Source organism: Pongo pygmaeus, chromosome 2, assembly GCF_028885625.2.
Source record: "Pongo pygmaeus isolate AG05252 chromosome 2, NHGRI_mPonPyg2-v2.0_pri, whole genome shotgun sequence".
NCBI classification, from domain to species: Eukaryota; Metazoa; Chordata; class Mammalia; order Primates; family Hominidae; genus Pongo; species Pongo pygmaeus.
Genome location: NC_085930.1, coordinates 139,242,405 through 139,262,124, shown reverse-complemented (window position 1 = coordinate 139,262,124; position 19,720 = coordinate 139,242,405). Strand labels below are relative to the sequence as shown.

At 38.4% G+C, this 19,720-nt stretch overlaps 1 protein-coding gene across 1 annotated transcript in view; it reads right to left on the bottom strand.

The window, feature by feature from the left end:
* Positions 1-19,720, bottom strand: part of COL6A6 (collagen type VI alpha 6 chain) — a 167,624-nt gene that overhangs the window by 83,713 nt on the left and 64,191 nt on the right. The window contains exons 9-18 of the mRNA XM_054483246.2: positions 13,180-13,523; positions 13,016-13,094; positions 8,424-8,578; positions 5,904-5,996; positions 3,951-4,004; positions 2,436-2,507; positions 2,326-2,352; positions 1,947-1,991; positions 1,800-1,853; positions 707-769 (exon numbers count right to left, since the gene is read on the bottom strand). Coding sequence (XP_054339221.1) covers positions 707-769; positions 1,800-1,853; positions 1,947-1,991; positions 2,326-2,352; positions 2,436-2,507; positions 3,951-4,004; positions 5,904-5,996; positions 8,424-8,578; positions 13,016-13,094; positions 13,180-13,523 — 986 coding nt within the window. The remainder of the gene's footprint in view (positions 1-706; positions 770-1,799; positions 1,854-1,946; positions 1,992-2,325; positions 2,353-2,435; positions 2,508-3,950; positions 4,005-5,903; positions 5,997-8,423; positions 8,579-13,015; positions 13,095-13,179; positions 13,524-19,720) is intronic.

Here is a 19,720-nt window from a genome sequence, read left to right as displayed (position 1 = left end):
CTTGGAGAACTGATAGTGGTTTGGCTGTGTCTCCTCCCATATCTCATCTTGAATTGTAATAATCCCCACATGTCAAGAGTGGGGCCAGGTGGAAATAATTGAATCATGGTGGTGGTTTCCCCCATACTGTTCTTGTGGTAGTAAGTCTCATGGGATCTGATGGTTTTATAAATGGAAGTTCCCCTGCACAAGCTCTCTTGCCTGCCACCATATAAGACGTCCTTTTGCTCTTTCTTCATGATTGTGAGGGTACCTCAGCCATGCGGAACTATGAGTCAGTTAAACCTCTTTCCCTTTATAAATTACCCAGACTCAGGTATGTCTTTATTAGCAATGTGAGAACAGACTAACACAGGAAAAGAAAAAAAAGACATAGCTTTGTTTCTCTCATTCTGTCTGTATTTTGAGGTGCCTGGAAGATAATGAAGTGGACCAGAATTTCTTCATTGTTTTGAAGCACAAGAACAATTCTGAGTATGTATTTACAAAATTGCATTTGCAAAAGACATGCAAGGGCTTTTTACTGCTCATACTCATTTGTATATGAAGAGGATCTAGCACAGGTACCTGAATTTAAAATTTTACAATCATGCCTGTGGTGTTTTAAACTCAGGGTTACTATTGTAGTACCTTGAAATTGAGACTCCCTATCAGAAGTACTGATGGGAATCAAGCCCTAACTCCAGTTCACAGCCCATGCACTTACGGGATCCCCTCGCAGGCCCTTGGCTCCACGGTCACCAGGAGTCCCTCTCTTCCCTGGGCTTCCCTAAAGTTAATACAAATCAGAAGAAGAACAAGACAAGAAGTTTTAATGAAATTAATAAAAACAGAGCTTTTCTTCTCCCTGGTGTGAATAATTAAATATTTTTCTACCAAGGCTATTTTTAAGTTGGAAAGATGAACAACCAAAAAAATTAGTTTCAAGCACCATATAAATAATTTAATAGTGAACTCAATTATTTGCCACAGTGGTGAACTCTGCATTCCAGACACACTTGTCATCTTGTTTTTTTTACAAATATTCTATGAACCAGGTATTCCTTATTATCTTTCTTTTATAAGGCAACCGAGATTCAGAAAGAATATGCACTTTACCCAAGATGGTTGTTTCTGACTCAACTGTTCACACTCTAAAGACAAAGTAGAGGATGAAAATATGGCTGCTGTTGGTATTTATTCTACGTGGGAATGAGTGACATTCACTCTTCAATGTGCTGCCTGGCACCACTGACCCTTGTCAACACCCCACTTCTATTCTTACTATGGTAGTTGCTTGCCATTGATGGCCCCAGTTCTTCACCTCTCCCTATTCCTGTGTCCTTTGCCATGTAACTCTACAATGACTTCCAACTGTGGTGGGCAAGATTCCCTTCCTCTGAGTTTGGCAATAGGCATTGATTTGGCCAACAGAAAGAGATGCAAGTGTTGAGAGAGTTCTGAGCCTAGGTCTGAAGAAGGCCTGAGAGTTCTAGTATGTTTCCACTTGCTTTCTTGTGCTTCTGCCATGGGCATAAAAAGGTCATGGCTAGCATGGTTAGGCTAGCTCCTGGTCCCAGGAGGGTAAGTGACATATGGAGTAAAGCCCCTGGCCACCTTACAGACACTAGCTATGTCCAGCCTCAATCAGCTGAACCCCTCAGAAACATAAGAAATAAATGTTCATCGTTGTATGTGATTGAGGTTTTCTGACTGTCACAAAACAGTTTTGTAGCAATAGCTGAGTAGTTATTCTACTCTGTTAATCACACCCTTAATCCCTAGTACAATTTTTATGTTCTTCCTTTTTAAATCCCTACCTGGGATCCCTCATCACCCTTTTCTCCTTTTCTTCCAGGAAGACCATTATCACCCTAAAAAACAAGAATGGAAAGCTATTAATAGAATTCTCATTTTCATAATGGTAAATAGCTCAGAAGGGTCTCTATGGTACAAGAAGGCTCTACCTGTTCTCCATTTAATCCATCAATTCCAGTTTCCCCAACTTCTCCCTGAAAAGATAGATATGATTAGAACAGAGTACATCACATGCATGTGGAAAGAAGTCAGATGCCAAACAAAAACTCTATTTTTGTGTTTCACATACAGCCTCTTTGCGAGGCTGGGCCTGGGTAATATTAAAGGTTACTCAGTAATAGAAACTATCAACAAATAATATATATTGCCTATAATGAAAAAGAAGAAGAAACAAAATGAAATGGCTGGTAATAAAAAAGGAAAGTCAATGACAACTTTATTTGTATAATTTACTGATAAATAATCTCAAAAATAAAAATATTTATAGATAACATATGGGTAGGTAAATGGATGTGCCTGGTACCATACCTCCTGTCCATTTAGTCCTCTGTTTCCCTGAAAGTAAAAGGACAGTAATAGTTAGTGTAGGAAAATGGAATTAATATTGAGAAAACTCCACACTCTTATGCAATCCTTACCTTAGGACCTTTGGTGCCATAGCATCCCTTAGTACCTTGCTCTCCCACTGGTCCAGGGGCTCCTCTTTCTCCCTGAGAAAGGGCACAACATATCCAAATGAGCTTTTTCTATTGTAGTCTGGGATCTGTCTTGAAAACTTGACAAGTTTTTTGTTACCAAAAAAAGTGTGAATGCTCATGGTTCACAATCCAGAGTTCTTGCTTATAAAAACTAAGAGTGGAAATAAATCAGAGATACTCTGATGATAGATAGCTCTTTGCTTTGGATCCCACTTGCATACTGCCTCTGTGAGGCTTCTCTCTCACCAAGTGGTCACCAAGTTACGTCCTTCCAACCTTCTCAACATATCTAGTCATACTGTCCTAAGCACAAATTAGGACCTGTCTTGCACCTATGACTGCAAGACTTACCTATAACCGTTACCTTATCATCATCTGTAATGTTGCTTGAGCATGCTTTCTAAACACTCCCATAATTTTGACCCCTGTGCTTCCCACCATTCAGTGACTGCCCATCAACTAGAAGACACAATCCAAATCTTCAGCAGGGGATTCAAGACTCCCAATAACCTGAGTCTTCCTTGCCACATATATCTTCCTCCTGCAGTGACCTGGGTTCCATCCATGTTGACCATGTGCCATCTTACGAACATGATCTTCTCTGACTCAGATACATGCCCTTGAACATACTGTTCCCCCAACTTTGCCTGTAGAAATTCCTATTCATCCTTCAAATGTCTGCCCAAGTACTACTCCTTGTTTGCAGCGTTCCCCTCTCAAGCCCCAACTTTAGCTAAGGCTGTTAGGTAACTGAGTTGTTCTGCCACACTCCTTTGCATGTCTCTATACTTCTAGTCTAGCCCTTGTGTATAACAACCAGAATCACTGTTGTCTCATTTGCATTTCTACTAGTCTGAAAGTTTCCTGGAGGTAGAAACCATATTTTTCCTTTTATTTTTCTTATTGCTGAAGCCTACAAATATGTGTTAAGTATCTGATAATCTGCCAGACACACATATACGTAACATATATTTGTTGAATGAACCAATGAATATGTTAAAGTGTGAGGTCTTTGATAAATAATGTAGTAAATGGTAAGATGTTTAATATATAATTGGTAAACAAATGTTTGGATGGATTGATGAGAGGATGGAAGAACGAGTGAATGCAAGAAAGAGTGAGGTCCTTGATACACAATGTGGTGAGTTGGTTTACCTTTACAGAATGCTCCAGAATGGGGGAAACAGCAGTGATTCAACTCCCCTAGTGAAGAAGGTTACTTCTGCATTGAATTCATTGTGCAATGTTGGTGAGTAGTCAAAGAAGAGACAATAGGTCAATAAACCACTAATGACCACCAGAAGCAAAGCACAATGAGGACAAAAGAAGATCTGAGATTCTGTACACGAATCCTTAGAATCTCACCTTTCTTGCTTCCCTCTGAATTGACTCAAGGAAGTTCATATTGTAGATGTTTTTAGGGATAAATGGAGATAAAAAAGAGCCTTGACTTACAACGATTCCCTCCTCTCCCAGGTAGCCTTCACTGCCTTTAAAACCTGGAGGTCCCTGGAAATAAGAAAAGGAAGAAAACATTTGCATCTATGGACCAGAAATCAGAGGTAACCAAACCAAATTCAGTTTTACAGTTTTACTTCATGTGGAATAGTAAGCGCTTGAAAAAAATGGTCCTTCCTTCCCAATGTAGGTTGCATTTACACACATAAAAAGAAATGGAATTTTGGCCGGGCGTGGTGGCACATGCCTGTAATTCCAGCACTTTGGGAGGCCCAGGCAGGCAGATCACGAGGCCAGGAGATCGAGACCATCCTGGCTCACACGGTGAAACCCCGTCTCTACTAAAATATAAAAAAATTAGCCGAGCATGGTGGCAGGCGCCTGTGGTCCCAGCTACTCGGGAGGCTGAGGCAGGAGAATGGCGTGAACCCGGGAGGCGGAGCTTGCAGTGAGCCGAGATCGCACCACTGCACTCCAGCCTGGGCGACAGAGCGAGACTCCATCTCAAAAAAAAGGGACAAAAAAACCAAACACCGCATGTTCTCACTCATAGGTGGGAATTGAACAATGAGAACACTTGGACACAGGAAGGGGAACATCACACACCGGGGCCTGTTGTGGGGTGGGGGTAGGGGGAAGGGATAGCATTAGGAGATATACCTAATGTAAATGACCAGTTAATGGGTGCAGCACACCAACATGGCACATGTATACATATGTAACAAACCTGTACATTGTGAACATGTACCCTAGAACTTAAAGTATAGTAAAATATATATATATATTTTATATATATATATTTATATATATTTTATATATATTTTATATATTTTTATATATATTTTATATATATATATTTTATATATATATATAAAAGAAAAAAAAAGAAATGGAATTTTGAGACAAGTGTCCAGTTAACTCTAGGGGGTGTCAATCATAACATTGTAAATCTGGGTTTATATATAGTTCCACAGCTTCTTTCTAAACAAACATTCAAGTCAACACAGCTATATTTGCCACTGATAAACTAGAATTATTCTCCCTTTATTAAAAAATCTTTTAGGATTTATGCTACACATAGAAAAATAGACCACACACCTTTCTTTCCATTCTTTCTGAGCCTTGCTTTTTAAAAAAATCTACCACTCTCTTTACATGAAGCTGAAACATTCAGGAAATAATTAGTCCAAAAACTTTCAGAGACATATTCAGAGACATAGCCCTGGTGACTTGGGAGTTATAGTGCTATCTATAAATTATTCAAAAATAAAACACACGTAAACAAACTATTGAAATCATTATAACATATCCACAGTGTTTATATGTATTTAAACATTTCTTAAAGCTCAAAATAATATTTTTACATAAGGGTACATATACTTTTTCTGGTTAGGAAATATATGAATCAATGTTGTTGGTTTCTGTTTTTAAATAATGAGCCTGTTTTTGTTTATATATCTGTGATAACATTTTGACCTGGCTTAAGATGAATGAGACATCTTAACATCTTTTGCTATAAGAGAGTGATCTGATCTAGCCTGGTTTTCAGCAGAGTATAAAAAGTATCTTCTGCTTGATTTTAATAACTCTGCCATCATTAAAAATGAATGCTGAAATGGGTTATTCACATGGAAGAGGCTTTCATTATTCAACATGAGGAATTACAGCTGATTTTTCTGCATCATTGTCATCAGTACTAGAATACTGGATAATCAAGGATCTTGACAGTTGTTTCTCCTGAGTCTTCCACAAAAACTTTTAAAAAAGACTACAATTTAGAATGCCAAGGAAAATCCGTGACTAATTTAACATATAAAAAGAGGAGTATAATAAGCTCTTATATAAGAGGCTCTATTTAGAGGTTAAAAATCACCCCTTATTTCTACTTAAACCCATGTCTAAAGGACATACTACAACTCAAAGTAACCCATAAATCTGAACTAAAATCACCCTTTTCCCTGGTGGTCCAGGATCTCCCATTGTGCCATCTCTTCCAATGCACTTGCAGAACAAACAGCAGCATGTCCTTTCAGCAACATTGACCTTGGGAGAGGGTAAGAAATACATTACATTTGGTGGTATTGCTTCCCAAATCTCATATACAAGTTCAACCATGCGATCCAGACTTCTACCACAGTTTCAGAAGCCTGGTCACCATTCAAATGACTGTGTTTTAGAAAGAATGCATGAAACATTTTTTTTTTTTTTGCTTCCATCTTTCCTTCTATCATCTGCACTCTCCACCATTTGAGGTATTCTAAATCAACTCAAAAATGTTTCTGTGTTTTCAAATTGGTATCAGTTTAGCTGTGGCAAACTGAGTGCGTGCCAACTGACGTGGTTGTCTGTCCCTGCCCCATCTCACCCTAGCACTGACCATGATATTGTCGATTTCCCTATATATTTCTGCCCCAAATATTTTGTTCAATAAAATGAATGCATGCTATTTTCCTCATTTTGTGAAATTTTGGTATGCTAGAGAATTTAGACAGCGCCCAATGTAACATTTCTTGGAACTAAGTCCAATGGTTAACTCTTCCAAAACAATTCTGATAGGATTTCAAAAACACAAATTACACATGCAACATTTTGGAAGCACTTGCTGTAGGGGATTGGGGCACAGGAGAATATTCCTCTTTATCCTCTGGTAAAAAAAAAAATCCATATCATATATTTTAAAACGTTAATAAATGTCATGCTGGACTTACCTAGTCGTCCTCTGAATAGAGGACATATTGCTTTCTGTTTTTACAATTAGCTCACCAGATTTACTTTTAGAAAAATTCTATTTTCAAAAAAATGTCATACTTCACTTTAGTGCGGTAGAACCAATCTTTGTATTGTGAAGTTTCCCAAAAAAATTCTAGTGCATTGAAAAATGAAAATCTTTTGTTATAGTCATTTAGCAATTTTCTCCCTTTGATTGTTTCCTACTATATAACATTCCTTTTCTGACATTATGAAATTCTTTTTCCTGACAATTTCAGAAAAAGCAATCAAACTGGAAATGTGTGAAAGCAAACAATAACAAAATGGATACTATTATTTTACATTAGATAACATCAATTTTCTTTGGATCACCAAAATTCTACAGCATCAAATCTATTACTATTAACATTAAAACTGATCTATGATTAAGTTTTTCTTGTAGAGTGTTCCATTTATATGATATACAAAAACTGATAGGTTTGTTTGAAGAACAGTTTCCTTCCTCTATGAATTACCAAAGAGATTTTAAAGAGTAGTCGACAGGAAAAAAAGATACATTTTGTAAAAACACTGTCTTCCCATGTAGAAAGGAATTCCAATAAAACTTTCATATTCTTTATGTAATTATTTTTGCATAATTACAACACTGAACAAGCTGCTTAAATACCTATGTGTATATGAATTTTATAGGTGGAAAACAGCAGGAGCTAGCACTTCCTTGGAAAGTGTTCTCATATACCGATTAAAGATTTTATAAGTTATAAGCAAATTACAAAATTACTACCAATTCATTAAAGTAGAGCCACACAGAGCTTGCTGATGCTTTACCACTCGAGTTTGAATTCTCGTATGTTTTTGAAAGAAATACGATTGAGATGCATCTTATATAGGCATTAGATTTAAAAATAGAACATAAGATGAGGTCAGGAGTTCGAGACCAGCCTGGCCAACATGGCGAAACCCCGTTTCTACTAAATATACAAAAATTAGGCGGGCATGGTGGCAGGTGCCGGTAATCCCAGCTACTCGGGAGGCTGAGGCAGGGAGAATTGCTTGAACCTGGGAGGCAGAGATTGCAGTAAGCTGAGATCACAACACTGCACTTCAGCCTGGGCTATAGAGCAAGACTGTCTCAAATAAACAAACAAACAGAATATAAGGTAGAAATCTCAAGGAGTCACAACCCCTAATCTTTCAATTGCTCATAAAGTACAACATGTGAGGTTTACTGTCACTAGGCATTTCCTCCAGCTTTAGAGCAGATTGCTCTTTCTCTAGTTGAACTCCAAATATAATTTGCTTTCATTTACAGGCCTTGTCCCAGGAAAAATACACATCTTAAACACTAGAATTACACTCAGTATGGAAAGTTGTTATGCCTAGAATCTGCAAGGGGTGTGAAAACTGGCTGGTGGAGGTAACGGCCGATTCACGCTCGCATCTCAGATTTTTTTTTGTCACTTGTGTTCTTTGGCTATAATTTGGACATGATTGTGGGTGCTATTTAAATTTTCTTCTTTTTCCCTCTTTCCTCCTTCTCCTATTTTTGCCAAGTGTATAAATTAAACATGCTTTGACATCTCTTTACTGTACTACATTTCTTCCAAACAAACCCTCTTACTTAGGCTGTTCACTAATTCATAAAAACCTTTCTTCACTCCCAAATAAACACAGTAAGTTCAAATTCTTAAGCATAAGTATTAAACCTATATACAAAATAATTGAAAATTTAAGCTCACCAGCCTTTGCAGAATAACTTACCAGCTGCTTTGACAACCGGCTTCCAAGATCTCTCATGCCAATAGAGAGCTGTGTCCTGTACTCAAATCCTTTCCCAAATTCAATATAGGGAAGATCAGCCAAGTCACTTGAATCAGCAGGTCCATCCAGAGCAACAGTTATGAGGGCATTCAGGCCTATCCAACACAGTTTACAATGTTCCAGGTGAGGTGGGTTTGGTTACTTTAGTTTTTTGAAAGCATATTTAAATTGTTATTCTCAGTGAACAGCTGCAAGAAGAACAGTCAGTTTACTGTCCACTTCCCCCAAACACATGATGTAAACCTGACAAGTGACAAGACTATAATAAGAGCACAAAAGGAATTATGTTTTTTCAAAACTAATTAAATTGGAGACAGGGAAAATTGTAACACAACTTCCAGTTCCCTGATTTGAAGGAGACAGTTCTAAAAGATCTACATAGCATGCTAAAGTACAGAGAAATTCACACACCAAGGAAGTCCAGCCTGGGCAACATGGCAAGATTCCACCTCTACAAAAAATTTACAAAATTTTACAAAATTAGCTGGGCATGGTGGCATATGCCTGTGGTCCCAGCTACATGGGAGGCTGAGGTGGGAGGATCGCTTAAGCCTGGGAGGTTGAGCCTGCAGTGAGCTGTGATTATGCCCCTGCATCCCAGCCTGGGCAACAGAGCAAAACCCTGTCTCAAAAACAGAAAATACATGTTCTACATTTTTGCCACTCAGTGGGGGATCCTTGAAGCAGCAGCACTGGCATCACCTGGGGGCTTATCAGAAATACAGAATCTCAGGCCCCATCCCACACTTACTGAATCAGAATTTGTATTTTAACAAAATCCCCAGGTGATTTGTATACACATTAAACTTTGAAAAGCACAGCTCTGTATGATCTGATAAGACATCAATAACTCAGTTGCAACTATAAGTAGTAAAAGAGTAACAGGCCTATTGTCAAGCAATTAGGAACAGATGACACACAATCATCCAGGAGCTGTGGCTAGGAGGCTTTGGGGTTTTATGAATACAATTATTTCAAAGAAAACTGTTGGTTAAGGACCAACATAGGGTTGCCAATGACTTATTTTGCTAGGTAAGAACATTAAATAATGATGGTAATAAATCTGACAGTCATTATGGTGGAGGAAGTAATTCAGTAACAACAGTGCTATCATTTGTTGATAGAAACTGTGTGCCTGGGAAATGGTTAAGTGCTTTATAGGCATTATCTTATTTGTAAGGTTCGAAAATAACTCTATTGGTATGTATAATTATAGTCCTATTTTACAGACAAGCAAACAGACTTGGAGAGGTTAAATGACTGCCTGTAAGTAGTATTTTTAGGTTTTTCACCCAGATAGCCTAATTCCATAGCCTACATTCAAAGGATATTTTGACAATAAAAATGTGCTAAAGATATAATCTTGGAATAAAGGGCAGTCTTAAAATCAAATACGTTTAGCTTCATGTAAACCTGACTCCACTGGCAATATTTTTCTCATTTTATTATTGATGGGTAATCGTTTGATGAGAATTGGGTACCAATGAACCAGAATAGATAAATGTTCGAGGACTTGGCTGAGAGTCAAGAACACCTTCTTAAATAAATTTATATGATATGATTTTATATGAAATGAGTAGATGAAGAGAGAAATCAAGAGAATGAAGTTTCAGGGACATATTGGAGAGGTTCAAGTTCCAAGAGAGGCAAAAAGAATGGTTAGCTGCAGTGGAAGAAAGAAAGAGGCCAGGCGCGGTGGCTCACGCCTCTAATCCCAGCACTTTGGGAGGCCGAGGCAGGCGGATCACAAGGGCAAGAGATTGAGACCATCCTGGCTAACACAGTGAAACCCCATCTCTACTAAAAATACAAAAATTAGCCGGGTGTGGTGGCAGGCACCTGTAGTCCCAGCTACTCGGGAGGCTGACGCACGAGACGCACGAGAATCACTTGAACCTGGGAGGCAGAGCTTGCAGTGAGCCAAGATGGCGCCACTGCACTCCAGCCTGGGCAACAGGGCAAGACTCCGTCTCAAAAAAATAAATAAATAAATAAAATAAAAAAAGAACGAACGAACCACCAAAGAAAAATACGGTGACAAATTTGTCCTCATTTCCTGGGACTTTCCTGGTTCCAGTGTTGAAAGTTCCCATCTTGTTCCAAACAAACCAGGATAGTCAGTCATTCTTCTAGAATGAGAATGAGGAGGGGGAGAAAAGAGGTTGTGGAATGGACTGGGATATGAAATGCTTGTACATCAATTGGTGTTTAGTTATCAAGAGAAGGCATGCTAATGGGTCTACTTATAAGAGAAATGAAACCTTCTGTCATCTGATTTTTCTTATAATATCCAGGAAATGTAAAATTTTAAGAGTGATAAGAACCATGGGATTGTTGACTTGCAAGAAATATGCATATAACTATTATTTATAACTGCTTTTCTTGGTATCAGGGGACTCCTATCTTCTTTCAGACTCATCCAATAAATGAGTCATATGATCCTAAATACAATGTTTTCAATTTCCTAACAGTGAATTAAGAAAGAAAAGATTTTCAAACTTGGGAGAATAAAGAATCACTGAGTAGATTCTAGGGTATTCAATTCTAAAAAATTAATTAATTTAAGCCCCATTGCATGTGCATAAGTTTTACAGCCATGTCCACCATCAAGGATTGTTTTTTCCTTGTCTCCTCTTGTTCAGTGATGATTGCATACTTTACATATATTGATGCCTGGCCTGAAATTAAGGAAGCTTTCCTAGGTGAATAGATCATAGGGCCCAGCACCAAGTGAAGTCCTGTGTGTGTAAGTGTGGGAAGCCAGCGAGAGAAATACTTCTCATCCATACAGAAAGCCACTTTCTTTTCTTTATTAAAGAAAAAAACAAAACCAAAAAATTCAGGAGATCCTTCGAGATCTTGCTTGGTGTAAGTCTGACAGGTGAAGAAACTGGTAACCAAATTATTCACACTCAACCATGTCAAAGATGGTCACTTTCAAAGAACTAGACACTTTTCAAAGAACGTTATTGCCATGATTTCTCTCTTCCATTTGAAGAATCTAAATATCTGAGGATATTATTCAAAATATAGCTTCTGAAGTTGACACCCATTTGCTAGTTTTTCAGTAGGCATTGGAAGAAAGATGTTTGGTCTTAGAATTCTGGGTATTCCAAAGCACTTCCTGGAAGAAACTCTACTGTCGTTTGCAAGAGAAATACCTTTTCCCCACAAAGGAAAAGCTGAAATAAAAGAAAACAAAACAACAGCAACCACCAAAACAACCCTACCCATCCCAACTAAGCACTCTAGTATCTTTTTTCAGTCTTAATTAAAACCTTCATTACAGCTCATGAACAAAGGCCAAGACCAGAGACAATAAAAACAAGGCAGATTTAGTAAATAAGGGATAAAATAAAAACCTTACTCCCTAGTAGTAAACTCAGAGAATTTTGCAATTTGTTTAAGATTGGAGAGAGAGAACAAAATAGAAAAGACAAAGCCCTGTCAACCTCTATTAGCTAACCTAAGAGGTAATGTCTTAGGTCAGGTTCCCTAGAAACAGAGTTTGAGATAAGGATTTGGAGGTGCACAAATTGTTGAGGACGCACTTTCAGAAGAAAGGGAGTGAGGAAAACAGGATTGGGCAGGGAAAGCTGCTGAGCAAGACAGAGTTGCAGCTGGAGTCTAGCTTTATTTAGCCTGATCCCAGGAAGCTCTGGAGCATAAATTGCACCACACCACTGGTGTCATTTAGAGGCAAAGGTCCAACTCTGTAATCTAATCTGCTGCCCAAGGATAGGGTGGAGAGCAACCTTCCAGGTGAGGCAGCTCTACTGGTCAAGGGCAATTCTTCAGAGAAGGAGTAAGCTGTGAGTTGTTAGCAGCTAGAGAATAGGTGAATCTGCCAGTAAAGGAGATCTGGGTAGGGCAGAAATAGCACCCACTTACAGAAGAGGACTTCTATGCTGAGTCAAACAAGAACTTATTTGTTTGACTAAACAAGAACATCCACATGTTCTTGTTTGACTCAGAATAGAAGCTTTTGGTTCAAAAGCCAAAAGCCTGGTGCCAAAGCTTAAAAATCTCAAACACCATGGTTGGCCAATCTGTGGCCTGAAGGAAGGAACTGATTAGAAATCCCCAAAACATGAGTAAATTTATCCAACAATGCTTGCAACTCTGGGAACTTTAAGAGTGTTAGAAGAAAACTGACTCTCATTCCCTGGTCAAGGAGAAATATACTATTCTCTTCTGGTGACACTAAAGAAGTAGCAATATTAGACAATGTGGGGCGAGAGAGAAAGGAACATTCTCCAGGAAAGGTCAGGAAGAAGAAATACAGTAATATGAGACAAAGGATAGGACTTTGTATTCAGTGCTCTTTCATACACATGAGGCATGAAGAAAAAAGTGGATGTCAAAATATTCTGAGAGCTCATTTGTTCTGCCTAGTACATACAGAATACAGAGATTGTCAAAATCAGTGTTATTCAAAATTCAAGAGCCTGGAAATTTAAGAGCCAGAATTTAGTTCTGAGATTATAAAGTTAATAAGCACTCCCTTCCCACTCCTCCTCCATACTCAGTACCTTCTTTTCTAAGTTCATCAGATTTTTGTTCAAGTTTCTCAACATCATCATCCAATCCATCTGAAAATAAAAGGACCACCTAAGAAAGTATTCAAAAAAAGAAAAATGAGTTAAAAAGGGTTCATTGCAATCATAGACCAACAAATAAGATAAATCCATGTTACCTTTCCTCGAGCAGCCGATTTATTCTGAAATGTATCCCATAGAGAATCCAAGAGGTTTGCATTGAGAAGAGATGGTCCTTTAACTGTTATATCCTTCAAGCTATTCAGAATGTTTTCACTGTAGATCTCAAACTTGGGAGAATATTTTTCCATGGCATTGGTCACTTGAAAAGCTACACTGACCTGAGTCTCTGTGCCCACCTCACAGCTTACTCCATTGAGGGAGCTGATGGCACGTAAGATGTCTTGAAGGTAGGTTTCCATCCAAGGCTGACCTTCAAGCAAAGTCTGCCCTTTCTCCTGAGTTGAGACATCAAATCCCACCACAACATCCACAAAACAGTCTAGGATTCAAAGGAAAAGCATGTCTTAATAAATCAACAAACGCCTTTATTTAACTCAGACACCATGTCTGAATCAAGAGACTTGGCATTCTATTTCAGTTATAAAGTTGGAACACAAAGAAAGGCATAAATGAATAAAGGAAGAGGCTAAGAATCAACTCTTTTCTAACCTGTAAAAGTGTAAGGGTTCATTATTATTTTTTCAGGTCATATAAAATCTGATGATTCTATAATGAAATTCTGAAAGATTTTATTTTAGCTATTGAAAAATTCATGCAGAATCATTTAAATATCCCTAAAGTACACTGTGGAAATGTAATTAGTCTAAAATAAGACATTCATATAATGCTACTTATCAATTGAGGGCATTCAACAATTATTAAATTATAATAATCGTAAGGGAAATTTAAGAACATTTGAATAAAGTCATTTAGAAAAAATAAATCACAAAGGACTCATCTAAGAAATGGTTTTGATGATTTATCTTTCTAAAAAGGGCCTTTTTGATTCCTCTTGTTGTCTTCTAACATCCACTCAGAAAAGAAAAAAAACAAAACTAAAAAATTCAGATCCTTTGAGATCTTGCTTGGTGTAAGTCTGACAAATGAAGAAACTGGTAACCAAATTATTCACATTCGACTATGTCAAAGATGGTGCTGCTTTCAGGAGCTCAGCCATTCCAGAAGCCACGGACACTGCCATTTTGAGGTTAAATACTTAGAGGTGTGTTGCATTAAAGTGCTTTGCTCTTACTCTTATTAATTCTAGGGAAACTTAAGAGTTGGAGAAACGACAAAGGGCTTGATATTTTAAGCTGAGTGTCCTAAAGGCAGTTAATTAGAGAACAATAAAGTCATGTGACTCATACACTCTTCTTTCAAGAATTTTTAACTTGGCTAAAAACTCTAATTTTTTTCAGCAAACTGAACACATACAGCTTGCTTGATAGAATGAGTGGTTGTTTTTAATTTGGTTTGCTTAGATCAGCAATGTTTAAGATATTCCTTGTAAAGACAAATGCCTAACTACTTCCCAGACACACTGGTCAGTTGGACATCTGCAAATGTTTAAAACCAAAATCATCAATTTCAACTTTTAAAACAAGGGTTGGCAACTTGATTTTTAATGAGAATTGACTGAGGGAAAACAAAAATCTTATTTGATAGTCAATTTTCATCATGAGATTCAAGGTAAATCAAAGTGTTATCAAAAATCTGAAAGATTGAGCATCTTTTTTACTGTATTTTATTGGAAATCTCTTCTTAATCAGAAAATAAGATAAACTATTTAGAAAAAAGCAGAATATATCCTTTCCAAAATTCCTCTTGCATCTACGTCTTCTCATATCTGTCTTGAGCTTGAAAGTATCATTTTTGATGACAACTGTTTAAACCTGAGCAGAAAACCAGGTATAGTAACCAAGATATGATAATGTCTTTAAGGAAAACAGAATCGTGTGAAAAAAAACCAACCAGCAGAAATACCAAAATGACATCAAGTGACCTTGGGAACTGTTGCCTATAAACATTGTGTATTTTAAATTTTTGTCTAGATTGCTGAAAGTACAAACTTATTTAGGTAAACAAGTTCTTTGTGTTTAATTTAAATTGACAAATGATTCCATAATAATGTGATAGAAGGAATGGAATTTGGTGGACAAGTCCAGAATTAGTAACCATGTGTCTAAGTACAGTGAGAGACACCAAACCATACTGAGCAAGAGGCTCTCATGCAACAGCCTAAAAACTCCACTGAGACATCTGCCCTTAAATCAGGAGCCCTGTCTTGAAGTCTTCCATGACACAGGTTGTGCTTTAAAGTGAATCTGCCATTGGTGACTCGAAAGGACTGGAGGCAGGGAGTTTTGGAAGTGAGCTAGGGAGAAGGCCGAAATTGGATTTCCAAAGAAATAATGAAGCATTAAAGTAGGATAACAGCAGTGGGAATAAGAAAAGAGCAATAAAAGCAAAATATTTAAGAAGGTAATTGGCAGGACTGGCTACAGAGGGTGATAAGAGAAGTAAGAGTAGCCCGCTGAGCCCTTGACTAGTCCTCCAAATAGCAATGTGGAATCCTGGGGGGCAAGTCTGTGAGCGGGAAGACAGAAGTTCAGTTTTAGTCACATTCTGGTCACCACTCTGTTACTGCCAAACTACTTGTGGCAACTCTTATCCTCTCTGGGCATTAATTTTCTTGTCTATAAAAATAAGGGGGTTATATATTTCAAAGTAAAAATACAAAAGCACAGAAAAGAGTGAATTGGATCAGACAGTTACAGTCTCTTGTTTGCTGCCAAGCCCGAAAGCTGATTCTAATTATTAATTTATAAAGACAGTACTTAATTGGAGCTGATGATGGCAGATTCTTGGTATTAAGAAATACTGTCAAGGGGCTAGGGTACATTTGTAAGATTAGAAGACAGATTCTTGAGAAAATACTTTAAAGGGGAAAGTGGCAGTTATTAGCTGGGATAGGAGAGAAATCTCTTTGGGACTTTGAAAGATGGGATATTTTAGATTAAAAAAGAAAGGATGATCTATAAAGTATAGCTAGGGACTGTTAGAGACTCAGTTTATATATCTCCCAGATTTGCTTCCTCCCTTTCCCAAGGCGTAGACATTTGTCCACGGAAGAGCCCTAGCTGCCACCATCCTTAGTCTGCTGACCGTGGAAGTGACAGCCTGGCTTTGACACAGCCTCCACCATGCTCACTGCAGAACGGCCACCTTGGCTCTGGTGCCCGTGTGCAACCCACGTGAACTTAGGGAGGCCCTGGTCCCTTCACCATTTCCTGCCCTAGGTGTAGTGCACTGTGGGAGCTGTTTCTGGTTTCCCCAGCAGTTTCCATAAGGGGCTGGATAACGCAACCCAGTAGTGTAGGGAAGTTAACTCTGACTTATGAGAGGCAGTAGATGGGAAGCAATTGGCAAGTAAATCCTCTCCTTTATTCCCCCTGCTGGGCTGGTCTACACGGTGGTTTTATAGGGCTTCTCTAGTGATGTTCTGCATGACCAACGCACCAGTTATGCTTTCTTAAGCTGTGGCTAACTTGGTAACATACTACCTTGTATTTACTTTTCCCTCCTTTCCCGCATCACTTCCCTTCCATTCACTCTTGCTTCCCTGGGACTGCACTCCCAATAAAGTATTGGCATGTAAACTCTGCTTCAGGCTCTGTTTTCTGGAGAACCCAGACCCAGTTAAGGCAGGAATATAAAAAGAGCTCCTTATTAAGAAAAGTTGGACATGAACATCTATTTTTTTCCTCATATTTTTCACATCTCTTGAATCAAATCCTGAGGTTGTCTCTTACCCTAATGAGACTAATCTTTTGCTCAGTCTCCCTTTTGATTCATCTATCCATAATGATAGATACATCAGATGAGAGTTGCTCCTGATTCTCTGCTACCTAATCATGGCTCCATGCTAAAAAAAAAAAATAGGCAGAACCTCCACATCCTAAAAATTGCTCAAAGTCTCCTCTAGTGGACAGAATAGCCAGTCTCAAAGAAAAATCAAGGAAATAAGCATGGATAAAGGTGAGAAAAACAGTTGCTTAAGAAAATACCATGTATATTTATTAAATTTGAATACAGCTCTGAAATGTGGCTAAAATATTTAAGTCCCTAAACTAAGGAATTCTTGGTAAATTGTCCTTCTGTGAACTAACCCCATTACTCCACAAATTTTCATTCAAGACATCGCTTCATGGTACTCTCAGCAACATGCTATGATATTAGCTAACTCTCAATGAACACTTACCATATACTTCCAATTCACTGTCTCACTTCTCCTCATAAGACACAGAATAAGTAGAAGCTCTTTTTCATTTTGCAGATGAGGAAGCTGTGACAGAGAAGCTTGCCCAAGATCTCACAGTTAACACTGTGTCTCTCACTTGGGATTCAGATCCAGACTTCTCTGGAGTCCACATGCTGAACCACCTTTTTCTACCACTTCCTGGTTAGCCAGTGATGACAAGTCATGCAGGTTGCTAGTTCTACTACTAGATTATGCTATTGGAAGTGACAGCAGGAAGTGGTTTCCTTAGGGAATATCAGCTTGTGGAAACAATTTCAAAGATACAAACCTATGATGTCTTAATAAGCTCCAGCTATTAATTGGTGAAGCACAACACTTAGATATTAGTTCTTTATAATGTCAATATCAGATAACCTAGACAATAACTATATCAAGAAAACAGCTTAATTTAACAAAAAAGTCAGGGATGGGGGTGGTGAGAGGAACAGATGGGGGTCAGTCAACCCTAGGTTTCAAAATGTGCTTAGTCTTACTTCCTGTATGATCTAGACAAGGCTACCAATATTCCCTTGAACCCCAGTTTCCACATTTATAAATGAAAACAAAAACACAAACCATGTAAGACGTTGGGAGAATTGAGTGAGATAGTACATTTAAAGTGCTTAGAGCACCAGGCTTGACCCTTCGTAGATGCTCAAAAAATAATGATTCTTAGTCACCTCCCTCATACCTCCATGCGGCTGACCTCCCTTTCACGTATGTTGAATCACAGTATACAATTAGAGGAACCTTTAGAGATTATTTAGATTTACAAACCAGAAAACTAAGACTCAGAAATGGTAGTGACATCTCCAAAGTTATGCATATTTTAATAAGAAGCACAGCAAGTGTTCAGGCCTTAAGTCCAGTTTGTTTTGAACCGTACCCAGCTACTGTCTGATTTCCTTGTTGTGGGATTTATAGTTTAAAAAGAACTGGCATCCCCTAATATATTTGTACATGCCTTTGAAGCTTTATCAGTGTTCATTCCAGCCTCATCAGTCCTCAGCTCACAGCCTGCCTCACATTCTTCCTTGCTGGAGTAATAACCTCAAGTTTATCTTAATATAGAGTATTTTTCTTATTTTTTTTGCCTTCATGACTATTTAAAAAATAACTCATTAACTACTTGGAGTTCATACTTCTGTTTTTTACTTTCCACATGGTTTTCTTTCATCACACTCAGATAGAAACTGGATGGTTCAGAGAGAATTTTCTGCCTAATAATTGGGCTTGAGTATTTCACATGAAACAAGAAATTAATGTGGAAGGTTTGGCTGAGGTAATCAGATACATTCCAAAGTATGTGAAGCAGGACTTAGAGAGTCAGTAGTCCCAAATCAACTACAGAACTCTTAACCTTTAACCTGCACATCAGGTCTTATTAAAGATTTGAGACTGCAGTTTGGAAAAGTGTTTGGACAGAGCTGTTGATGTGTTGTGGGCTCTCCCATCAGGCACACACACATATATGCAAAGAGAGTGGGCGACTTCCTTTTCAAGCTGAGAGAGGGGCTTTCAGAGATAATCTGGAGATAACCTAATCCTGGAAATTCTAAAGCATGAGACACAGGATGGCATATTGCCCTCCCTACAAAGAAGAGGCAATCACGCAGGAGGGCTGTGATTCCCAGTTTTTATTAGGGCAATCGATATGTTATTGTTGACCATGGAGCTGATATGGCTGAGTAGAAAAGCAAGATGTTGTGGGCTCCTCTGATCTTCCATCTAAGAAGCCCCTGGAGGAGGCAGAGAAACCTCAGCAGAACAAAGCTGGAGGCATCACCAGATGCCCAGAGGCTGAGAAAGGCATAAGGGACACTCTGGAATAGAGACATACTTACCCTCCTAAAAAAAAAACAAAAAACACTGTGATGGAGAGATCTTTAGACAAAGGTGGCTTGGTTGGGGAGGTGATGATGTGGGGCAGGAGGTGGAATGTTTGAAAGACCTATGAATGGACCCAGCTTTAGACATGGGCTATTGTCAGAGAAAACCAATTCCTGATAAAGGCCATCAGATTAAAAACTTTCCTGCACCCTTTTAGTTGTTCCCCCTTTCCTAGTACCTTCTCCTTCTGGAGAGGCCAGAAACTATGGTTAGTAAGATGGAGCAGCACCTGGAAGATGGGGAGTGCAGTCAAAGTCTGGGGACATTGGGTAAAATGTCAACCACTTCTCTCACAGCAAGGCAGCTTGTACCAAGTTGGAAATGTGGGGTAACCTTGAATAAAATGTAAAGTTTTAACATTACACTGGGATGGACATATTAATCACCAAAAGAAGGTTATTTTATTTCCTGAAAGTGACGAGGGGCAAAGGAAGAGCTAGCTCCCATTCATAAATTTAATGCTCACTGGTAGATAAAAATGAAGGCACTTTATAATTATATCCCAG